This window comes from Punica granatum, chromosome 5 (assembly GCF_007655135.1).
Source record: "Punica granatum isolate Tunisia-2019 chromosome 5, ASM765513v2, whole genome shotgun sequence".
Lineage (NCBI taxonomy): Eukaryota > Viridiplantae > Streptophyta > Magnoliopsida > Myrtales > Lythraceae > Punica > Punica granatum.
In genome coordinates this window covers 10,920,445-10,932,101 of record NC_045131.1, presented here as the reverse complement: position 1 = coordinate 10,932,101, position 11,657 = coordinate 10,920,445, and the positions used below count along the sequence as shown (strand labels likewise).

Sequence of the window (11,657 nt, the reverse complement as noted above, 5' to 3'; positions counted from 1 at the left end):
TGAGTCGAAAGAACGGAATAGAATGAAATGTAATTTACAAGCGATGCAAAGGGGAAAAGACAAAACCACTCTACAATTATCGTTTTTCGCTAATGCGCATGGTCTTGTGCCACTGTACTCGATCCCGACCCGGGAAACAAGGGCTTAAAAATAATCAACACCCTGCAGCAACTACCACAATTACTAGACAAAAGCAATAAAAGAAGACAGACCCCCCCTGTAAAAATTTAGATTCTGGAAAGGACTCCACAAACAAATAGAAAGACTTAACTCGTTTTGACTCGAATTTACCCCCCTCCCCCCCACCAGCACATCTGTGTAAAATAGAACTGGGACTTGGACATCAATGACCCTTCAAAGACATCTTGGAGACTCGAACAAATAGTCGACTTCATTGGCCCGGACTTGAGACAATACCCATATACCGACTGTCCCACTTAGCTCTGACGTTCTTGTAGAAAATGGCCTGCTCCGATCGCTTCTTGTTGACCTTAACTGACCCAGGACCTGACCTTGATCCAGACCTGACTTTGACCCTCCCAAACAGACCCGACGTCGTCAGTGCAAGACTTCCCCCCCATTGAATCCTCATACTCCTGCAGTCTGCAGTGTCATATGCAACAACCTACTCAGTCATTGCTCGTAGAAAAGAACCAATACCTTCACTAATTCATGACCTCGATTCCAGTGCCAAACTCTAGATTTGTCTTAAGCTACACTTATCAGAAGTACATTAGACCAGCTGATTCAACAGGTAATGGCAATATATCTAGACCAGATAGCTCGGCCTAAATCAAGCACAAGCTGGCCTACTATTTAGGTGAACACAATCTGAAACCATCTTATTGTCATGAACCTATGATTTCCCCTTGGCCAAGATAATAAAGGTCTCAACACGAGTGATATCTTCACCAGGCCCAGCTACGCCTAAATAACCATATAAAAAACAAACCCCGACATTTATTTATGCTTTTTCCTCCTTGATGCGTACATATGAATAAGTTCCAGCCAAGTGATAACAACATACCTTTCAACTGAAGTTGAAACCACCCGATGGAACTGGAAGCTCGCCTCCTCCAAACTGGAATCCACCTTGTGCATTATCACCTGGAGGCAAGGTCTCATCCTCTTCCTCCATCCAATAAGTCTCGAGAATCTTCACTGCCTTTTCGTATATCTCGTTGTTGTCATGACTCTGCAGATTCTCAATCTTCTCTAGGCCCTCAGCATCATCAATCATCTGGGCACAAACATTGACATCCCCGCTGGTTCCCTGAGCCTTCTCTGCCTCGCCAATCTTTAGGATGTTTTCCAGTCCCTCTAGACAGACCGTCACAATCCTTGGATCGGGGCATATGAGGAGATCGCATAGTGGTTTGATACATCCTTGGCTCACCAGATACCTATCAGACATAGAAAACTGTTAACAAAGAGAAAAAGGCTGAAGGAACCTCTAACTAGAATTGAAGAACACGTACTTGATTTGATCATGGGTGCCTCCAGAGGTGGCATTGGATATTGCCCATGCAGCCTCCTTCTTTATATCAAACTCAGCATTTTGAAGTAGATTAACAAGAGGGGTAATCAGACCAGCTTCTATCACAGCCTACACATGGGCAAAGGAGACTTTCAACAGTACTGACACTGTACACTGATTTTCTCCATTAGCAAAAGAATAATACAACCAATAACTGAAAATGTATATACACATTTATAGTTTAAGGGAATGGATGAGTAGATATAAAATATTTAATGAACAAAGCACCACCGCCCACTCAGTCAGGTCTTATAAGTTGATGCAGCGCAACATGGCCCAAGTACTCATGATCCAATTATGAGTATTGGGAGAACTAGAAAATACTTTCAAAACATCATAAATATTGGAAACGGTAACTAAGAGAAACTACAACCGAGGAACTTGACAGTTTACCTGTATCTGGTCCCTGTTACCAGCAGTGATATTCGAGATGGTCCAACATGCTTCTTTCTTGATGCTCTTTTTGTGATTGTGTGTTAACAGGCTCAAAAGGCTCGGCAATGCACCAGTATTAATTATACACTGGCCAAAAGAAGACTTGTCATTATCATTAAAATAATAGGTGGATAACAAGTTACTAATTAAATTGCATTGATACAGTAGAGTAGCATACCTGGGTCTGGAAATCATCTCCAGTAACAATATTTCCGACCGTGCGAAGTGCAGGAATGAGAACAGAAGGGGAAGGATGACTGAAGGAGAAGCACATAAATTAGCACAAGAGAGTGGTAAAAGGCCAGAAAATCTGTAGATTAACCAATTGCAACACTCACGCAAGGAGCAGGACCAATCGAGGACAGACACCGGCATCAATGACAGCTTGGATTTTATCATTTGTACCATCAGAAAGGTACGAAAGCGCCCAACAGGCATCTGTCAGTACTTCCTCATCATTTGAATGCACAAGACGCTCCAGAGCTGGGAGTGCCGGCCTCACCTGCATATAAGTAATAGCATTTAATATAGGGAAGAAAAATATAATAAGGAAGATGCATCCAAAACAGCATATCACAATAGCAACCTGTTCAAATGGAGGCTGTGGCTTTCCTCTACAGAAGTTTGAAAGAGTCCATGTGGCATTCCTCAACATCGAGAGCTTGGCATGCTCATTCAACTGAGCAAGCAAAGGAATCAAAGCTCCGTGATTGAGAACTAGATCACGGCACCTGGGCGAGTCACCAGCAACATTTCCCAAAGCCCACACAGCCTACAAGTTTAAGCAGAGATTCGAGACAAGTAATTAGCGTGCATATTGTACAATATAGGAGGAGATAAATCAAGAAAGACGAAGGATGACAACAATGTTCCAGACATACATACCTGTTCGCGGACATCATCACTCGGCGAGGCCAGCAGCTTCACAAATATTGGGACTGCCCCCGAGTCAATTACAACCTTAGTATTTTCGGATGTGCCAGATGCAATATTTGTGAGAGCCCATGCTGCTTCAAACTACACAGCCATATGGAAAGAGTCAGTTATGCGTCCCCAGAAATACAAGCTTTTATAATAGATGAAAAATGTAATGCCAAGTAGCTGAAAACCTGAAGCTGCGGAAAATCTTCTCTCATTAGAAACTCAACGAACCGAGGAACAACACCAGACTGTATAACTTCCTCAATGGGAGGACTCCTCTCTAGAAGTTGAAAAAGACAACCATTAAGCATGAAGTGAGCTAGAAAAACCACAAGAAGCAATAACGAGGAAACACATCGATAGTTTTACTATGATCACATCCTCAACTAAACGAGCCATGCGCTACAATTAGACTAACAAAAAAGCAAGGACAACATCAAACAATCTTATTCGGATACCAATTGAGAGCAGTTTTCTGAATTGCGTCGTTGCCTCCAGTTGCATAGGGCCGTCGTCTGACCAGACACCAGTAACCATCTGTGGAAGACTCTCCAGCTGCAAAAACAGACCCGAAAACACCAAATTAACTTTGGAACACAAAGAATCATCGTTATTCCATCGAGTCACAGAAACGGCACGGCGAACAGATAACTCACGCCCAGTATGAACTTTCTTATTCGTGTCCAGCATCACACTTTTCCAGTTTTTCTTACGATTTCAGATCGACTACTTCATCTGTCGACAAAACAAGCCTAAAACTACTCAAACATGCTTCGCCTAAGCAAGCTCAACCTAGACATCTTCAAGCGATGAAAATGATAACTACCGCAATCGATTGTTACCTTCTTCTCCATGTTGGAGGCAAGGACGGCAGCGGCGCTGGGGAACTGCTGGGCCTGGAGGCCCTCGCGGCGCTTCTTCAGCAAGCTCTCCTCGCGCTTGCTCTTGCGGATCTCCACCAGGTTGTCCTCCCTCCGCCGCCGCCCCTCATCGGCGTCGACGGCGACCTTGTACCTGTTCCGGCGGACCTCCGTCCTCGCGTTGGGCCTCAGCGACATGATTGATGGGCTGATTGCTTGCTTGCTTCCTTCAGCTCTGAAACCTCCGGAGGAGAATCGCAGTCGACCGATCAGTTTAAATGTATTTGTTTTTTTGTCTGTGTGTTCTGTTCTGAGCGTGTGAGGGTTTTAAAGGCGAATGTGCGCTCCGCCCTTTGCCCAATTTCTAGGTTTTGCTATGCCACTATCGGATTATAGAGAAATTTGATTTTTCACCCCTGAAGTTCATCACAGTCTATTTTACCCCCTGTACTTTAGGTATTATTTTAATCCCACATTCGCTCAGAAATTTGATTTTTCCCTCCCTCTCAATTTTGACACCCGCCCAACCTCAAGGGATTTGGCTTTGCGGTAGGAAAGAGAATAACATAAATAATCCCCTCATCCAAGTTCGAAATCCCTTGAGCCCACTTGCCATACCAATTGGTTCAATTTACCCAACCCGAGTGTTGCAGGAAGTTCCTAGACTCATGGGATTAGTCTGATGAAATCTGAATATCCCGATTTACCAAAAAAAAAAGTGAGACTGCTATCTCCATAATTTTTCTTTCTATCTTTTCCTTTTTATTTTAATAAAAAACAAAAAATGATACAGTTCGTGAATATCTGGAAATTGGCTTAGAAAGTTGATGCCAACTTTTCTTCTGATACTATTTCAATTAAATTAATTAACTAGACGGATGCCCACACGTTGCATGGGCGCCCTATCAATTGAATGATATAAAAATTAAATACATTATTTTAAAATATTCATCACATGAATATCGAATTAATTATGTCATAATATGCGATTATAAAATTTTTTTGGTTGCTATATAAATATTAAAACCTAACTCTACATTTGAATCTAAATGTTTTAAATGCGTACTTATTTTTATTTAAATTTAAATGGTATAATAAATATTTTATCATTTTTAAATATGATATAATTAAAGGGAAATAAGAATTGCTACCCAAGAAAGAAAAAGTGCAGTATTGCTACTCATACCGATTGGACAGAGCTTATCCACTAACATATTGCTCTTTACATTAGCATTTATTTGGCGGTGCGCGAAACGAAACTGTAGTTATCTTGAAATTCTTGGCGGTGTATAAACCTCCTTACGAATTAACAATTGGGACAAATCGATCTAAGACTTTCTCATGTCCTCATGCATTAATGTACTCTAATTTCATTAGAAGTAACAATTCAATAATCAATCAAAATTTATATTAAAAGAAAATATATTTAATTAAAAAGGGCAAAACATACCTCTTCATAAAAGAAAATCATGTCAAAAATTAATGATTTCATCACTTCTTGCGTTCACGGCATCTCACAATTTTGTGAATTTTACTTTAACTTTCCACGTGTCTTTTTTAAATCTTAATTCTTTTTTCATATGATTCCATTTTAGTGTCTCAAAAATCTGCAAGTGGAAAAGATAATTAATAAAAAAAAATGAGTTATGTCACATGAGAGCATGGATTTAATCTTTTTCAGTGACACACTCGATCAAGTTTATAGAAAAGGAGAGGTCAAGTTTATAGAAAAGGAGAGGTCATAGTTACTTTTACTCACGCTGCGCACCATAATGTTGTTCTTCTTTAGAGAATCAATGCATTATGTTCAATTTCTGATTCTTGGTAGGATATATATATATATATAAATTAGGAGTCAAAACAATGTATATTTTCATAAATATATATAAATATATATATGACATATATAATCAATACACGATATATATGTATATATATATACGAACGGCATATATAGTCTATATACATAATCTTGCAAATAGCATATATATATATATATATGCAAACGCCATATGTATACATATATGCAAACGACATATATACATTTGGGCTATATTATTCGATTGTATATAATATTTCCTTATATTTTCATAATGACGTGGCAATATGAGAGAGTTTCGTTTATTATTTTTGATGATGTGACGGCACGAGAATTCAGCTCGTGCTTCATTTATATATATATATATATATATAGATTAGTGATTTCCTTACATAGGGCATATGTATATCTATTTACATAATAAAATTACCATTTTAGAAAGCTATACTTCATGTGGTATAAAATATCCAAGACCGCGCGAAGGCGGCAACGGTTACAGTTTACAATAATTTAAATATATTACATCAGTAATTCAAAAAAAATATAATACATTAATAACAAATTAATATCTTAGAAGTCAATTCAAAAGATGGATATGAGCTTATTTATAGTATCTTGAAAAGTTATACAATCCAATAAGAATATTGCCGCGCACGGGCTCTACAAATATACCCATTTCAGCTTTATTCTTTCCCAATTTTGACAATATAATCATTACTATTTTATCCTTTATTATTTGATAATAATTTCCCACTCATATTTTTTTCTAATCATTTTTATAATTAATTTTTAATAATAAATTTTCTATATATTTTCACACACGTATATATATACACATATATATATTATAACACATTAATATATTTATCAACACTTGCAATTGTTATACAAAATTAAATTAAGTTAGATTACTAATCCAACTCAAAAACCAAATGCAAGCTTTCAAAATTATTCCCGTCTGGAGTTCTGCTTCACTTTTCACCTAATCTTGGCGGAAATTCAATTTTGCACCCTGAAGTTTTCAGTAGGAATATGCAACAGCAGTGTGGCTCAGAGAGTATGAGACTACTAATTTTGAGGTTTGATCCCACTAGCACTAATCTATCCATCAAAGTATGAACTCTAAACTTTGGACCACTGCCTAAAATACTTTCCAATCAACCAATTGCCGTACAAGTTGCCGTACAAGTTCCAGGAGGCACCTTACGGGATTCTACTCATTGACATTAAATATTCCCCTTCGGCTCCTTTCTCAAGGTCATGTTTCCATTCGTTAAATTCCCAAACTTCAGGCATGAAGGCATAACCCAAAGAAAGACGGAAAGAGGAAGAATAGAATGGAATGACATGCAAGAAAGGTTATACGACTCTACAACTTTCTCATTTCCACTTCCATTACTCAACCCACTAAGGGCTAAAAATAAACAATCAAGATACTTGGCAGCAGTTACAACAACCGACTCGACCGAAACAATAACCAAAAGTTGAACTCCCTGTAGAATTATAGAAAGGACTCTGCAAGTGAATAGAAGACTGATGTTATCCAGACTCGAACTTGACCCCCCCACCAGATGTCTGTATAAAAGGGGTCGGGGCTTTAGACAATAATAAACCCTTCAATACTTCTCAGAGACTCAGAGACGACACCCAGTTGAACCGAGCACCCACTTAGCTCTGACATTCTTATACAATATGATGAGCCCCGAGAGCCTCTTCTTGACCGTAACTGACCCAGGACCTGACAATGGCCCAGACGGACTTTGACCCCCAAAACAGACCAGATGCCCTCAGCACGAGACTGCCCCATTCATATCATCATATTCACCCCTGCAATTTTCATTGGCAATGTCCATGTCAGTCAATGCTCATGCAAAGAACCAAGACTCGTATTCGACATAGTTATTAGAATAGATGTGGGCCAGACGGGCTTACGCAGGGGACATATATCTGGTCCAGTTTTTGGGGGAAAAACAAAAAGGGATCATTTCGTACGGTCATGAACCAGACAATTCACCCTTAAACTAGCACAAAACATTCTATTCCTTACAGGAGCAGAGCCTGAACCCAATCACGGTCATAACCTCATATAATATGTGTAAGTGTGTTCTTAAGTATGATCGGACCACCATTGCCCCCACTAACTCATGCCTCAACTGATGGTCCTCAGCTCTAGGAACAATGTTTTTTCAAATGCAAGCATGCATTTGCAGTTCAAGCAAAGAAATACCACGTACCTTTCAACTGAAGTTGAACCCACCCGATGGAACTGGAAGCTCACTACCGCCAAACTGGAATCCTCCCTGTGCATTATCACCTGGAGGCAAGGTCTCATCCTCCTCCTCCAACCAATAAGTCTCAAGAATCTTCACTGCCTTTTCATATATTTCATTGTTGTCATGACTCTGTAGATTCTCAATCTTCTCAAGGCCCTCAGCATCATCAATCATCTGGGCATAAATATTGACATCCCCAGTGGTTCCCTTGGCCTTCTCTGCCTCCCCAACCTTCAGGATGTTCTCCAGTCCCTCTAGGCAGACAGTCACGATCCTTGGATCAGGGCAAATGAGGAGATCACACAGTGGCTTGATACATCCCTGACCCGCCAGAAACCTGCCATTCGTAGAAAGAAGTTAGGTCATAGAAAGGAAGTTCAATGGATCTGTCAATTAGAATTGAAGAAAGCGTACTTGATTTGATCATGGGTGCCACCAGAGGTGGCATTGGATATTGCCCATGCAGCCTCCTTCTTTATATCAAACTCAGCATTTTGAAGTAGATTAACAAGAGGTCCAATCAGACCGGCTTCTATGACAGCCTACACCAGGTTAAAAACGATGGATGAGGCTTTCTACAGCTGAGATTGAAAATTGCTTTTATGAACAATAGAAGATTCTAACCAGCAGATTACATGTAAATATGCATAACTTTAGCTTAGAACAATGGATGATTGGCCAAAAAAAAAAAAAGACTTGACTAACAAACCACCATAATCAATTGTCTTTTAAGTCGAGACAGTGAAACAAAAACTCAAGTACCATGACAAAAGGAGGACAAGACATATGCATATCCAGTTCTTAAAAACAAGGCCTTCCATTTTCCAATCACATAATAAGAAAATCAAGTACAACATCCACACATCTTAACTATCAAAATCCCATTGACATTGACCACTGGAGTTCAGAAAAGACTTCGACAGTTGCTCTACCTGTATCTGATCCCTGTTTCCAGCAGTGATATTTGAGATAGTCCAACATGCTTCTTTCTTGATGCTCTTCTTATGATTATTTGTCAACAGGCTCAACAGGCTTGGTAATGCACCATTGTTAATTATACACTGCCCAATAGAATACTCATGTCATTATCGGCAAAAAGAAGAAACGAGGAAAATTTTTGAAAGAATATAAGTTAAAAATCAGTAAAATGTATAGCATACCTGGGTTTGGATATCATCTCCAGTTACAATATTCCCAACCGTGCGAAGGGCAGGAATGAGAACAGAAGGAGAAGGATGACTGAATAAGGAACATAAAAATTAGCAACCGAGAATGAAGAAAGGGCAGAAATCTGTAGATCTGAGGTCTATGTCACTTACGCAAGGAGCAGAACCAATCGAGGACAGACACCAGCCTCAATTACAGCTTGAATTTTATCGTTTGTACCATCCGAAAGATAAGAAAGTGCCCAACAGGCATCGGTCAAGACTTCCTCATCATTTGAATGCACAAGCCGCTCGAGAGCTGGCAGTGCTGGTCTCACCTGGTGCATAAGTAATAACATTTACTGGACAGGATATAACAAGCAAGATGCTCAAACTCAAAATGCATATCACCATAGTAACCTGCTCAAATGGAGGCTGTGGCTTCCCTCTACAGAAGTTTGAGAGAGTCCATGTGGCATTCCTCAACATCGAGAGCTTTGCATGTTCATTTAATTGAGCGAGCAAAGGAATCAAGGCCCCATGACTAAGAACTAGATCACGGCATCTGGGTGAGTCACCAGCAACATTTCCCAATGCCCACACAGCCTAAAAGTCTCAGCAATGATTCGAGACAATTAATTAGCATATTATGCAGTATAAGAAGACATACGCATCAAGTAAGACGAAGGATAATTACAAAGTTCCCCATATACCTGCTCACGAACATCATCACTAGGTGAAGCCAGCAGCTTCACAAATATCGGGACTGCCCCAGAATCAATTACAACCTTAGTGTTCTCAGATGTGCCAGACGCAATGTTCGTGAGTGCCCATGCCGCTTCAAACTACATAGTCATATGCTAAGCTTATCAGGGGAATGTCCATAAAATTACAGGCTCTTTACAACTATGAAATAAGTATGCCAATTAGCTAAAAACCTGAAGCTGTGGAAAATCTTCTCTTAATAGGAACTCAACGAACCGAGGAACAACACCAGACTGGATAACCTCCTCAATGGGAGGACTCCGCTCTAGAAATTGAAGAAGACAACTACATTAGTGCAAACCAAATAGGAATCTACAACAAAAATAATGGATAGCATATCAAATTTTACTATAAACTCTACCACTTAAAAAGAAATTTATCATAACCAAGTAAATGGGCGAAGCAAGATAAACATAAAACAATATTTTTCAGGTACCAATTGAAAGCAGTTTTCTAAATTGCGTAGTCGCTTCCAGTTGCAAAGTGCCATTGTCTGACCATACACCAGCAACCATTTGTGGAAGGCTCTCGAGCTGCAAAATAAACCAAGGACAGCAAATTAAGCTTGAGTACCCAAAGACCATCATTCCATCGAGTACCGTAAAGTGCATTGTAACATTCAACTGAGAATTTTGACTCTCATAAGTCCAGTGAAAGAATACCTACAACATCAGAACACTCCACACCAATTCCCACCCTCTCACAATGAACATAGAAGGAAGCAAAATTCTAGTTTGCCGACTGAAGAATTACTAAGTGTAACAGCTGCCAGGTCTGGTTCAGTTGGATTGTTCATTACGTGTATCCTATCCTGACTTCCCCAAATACACCCGAACTGTATCCTTGCTATGCAATGTATTCCATAATTGAAACCATTCTCCCATGGGATGAGCTTATTCATGTAAAGTGTCTGTCCTATCAAATTCAGATTTCTCCAAAGAACTCCAACCATGTTGAGTTATCGCGCGCCGTGCCAAACATTACCAGCTAGTCAACAGATCCACTACTTGAAATAATCTGATTATTAACAACTCAAAACGTTCATCAGCAATGTTCTTCGCGAAAATTGACAGAACTAAACAATAAATACTCACAGAACTACTTCGATAGGTCGAACAACAGCAAAAATCTAGACATCATACAACCAATCGAAATTTCAAGGTCCTGAATCTACTCATTTCCCCTAGGCTCGTCACTTCTCAAACCACCAACACCGCTAAAACCTAACATATAGCATCCAATCGGTACCTTCTTCTCCATGTTAGCGGCATGGACAGCGGCGGGGCTAGGGAACTGCTGAGCCTGGAGGCCCTCGCGGCGCTTCTTCAGCAAGCTCTCCTCGCGCTTGCTCTTGCGGATCTCCACCAGGTTGTCCTCCCGCCGCCGACGCCCCTCATCAGCGTCGACCGCGACCTTGTACCTGTTCCGGCGGACCTCCGTCCTCGCGTTAGGCCTCAGCGACATGGTGGATTGCCTCTCCGATACAGAAACCTCCGGCGAGAATCCCCACCCGACCGATCCGAACCTAGCACAGGTATATGCGTGCGACTGTGCGCGGACGAGTGAGGGTTTTATATATGTATATGCGTGTATGTATAGATTGCGATCGACGATCGATCGGTCGACCGATCAATGGCTCGGCAATAATGCGTACTGCTACAGAGAGAGAGAGAGAGAGAGAGAGAGAAGGGAATCTAATTGACGATTTTGGGTTTTAGATTTTCAGACGAGTTCATTAACTGATCTTTTTCTCCGCGCTGTGATCAGGTGAGGTCGTTACTACGGAAAGATGTGATCTGCCGTGTCTGACTGGTTGATTTATGGTGTACGTGTGCGGGTCCACTGTCCGCTGTCCAATTGGATGCGTCTTTTACACAGGATATCTTCCAGCTATCGGCGCTG

At 40.4% G+C, this 11,657-nt stretch overlaps 2 protein-coding genes across 2 annotated transcripts; both read right to left on the bottom strand.

Moving 5' to 3' along the window:
* LOC116208357 (importin subunit alpha-2-like) lies at positions 1 to 4,068 on the bottom strand. Its single transcript, XM_031541737.1, has 11 exons — positions 3,736 to 4,068; positions 3,352 to 3,448; positions 3,082 to 3,173; positions 2,858 to 2,989; positions 2,559 to 2,744; positions 2,311 to 2,474; positions 2,151 to 2,229; positions 1,931 to 2,059; positions 1,479 to 1,606; positions 1,028 to 1,403; positions 1 to 603 (listed from the first exon to the last, which is right to left on the bottom strand). The coding sequence occupies exons 1-10, from the start codon at positions 3,949 to 3,951 to the stop codon at positions 1,031 to 1,033; spliced, it is 1,596 nt and encodes a 531-aa protein (XP_031397597.1). The 5' UTR covers positions 3,952 to 4,068; the 3' UTR covers positions 1 to 603; positions 1,028 to 1,030.
* Positions 4,069 to 6,920: 2,852 nt separating this feature from the next.
* Positions 6,921 to 11,470, bottom strand: LOC116208520 (importin subunit alpha-2). Its single transcript, XM_031542008.1, has 11 exons — positions 11,004 to 11,470; positions 10,192 to 10,288; positions 9,929 to 10,020; positions 9,704 to 9,835; positions 9,411 to 9,596; positions 9,165 to 9,328; positions 9,006 to 9,084; positions 8,778 to 8,906; positions 8,260 to 8,387; positions 7,807 to 8,182; positions 6,921 to 7,399 (listed from the first exon to the last, which is right to left on the bottom strand). Exons 1-10 carry the CDS (start codon positions 11,217 to 11,219, stop codon positions 7,810 to 7,812), a joined length of 1,596 nt encoding a protein of 531 aa, XP_031397868.1. The 5' UTR covers positions 11,220 to 11,470; the 3' UTR covers positions 6,921 to 7,399; positions 7,807 to 7,809.
* Between the last annotated feature and the right edge of the window lie 187 nt (positions 11,471 to 11,657).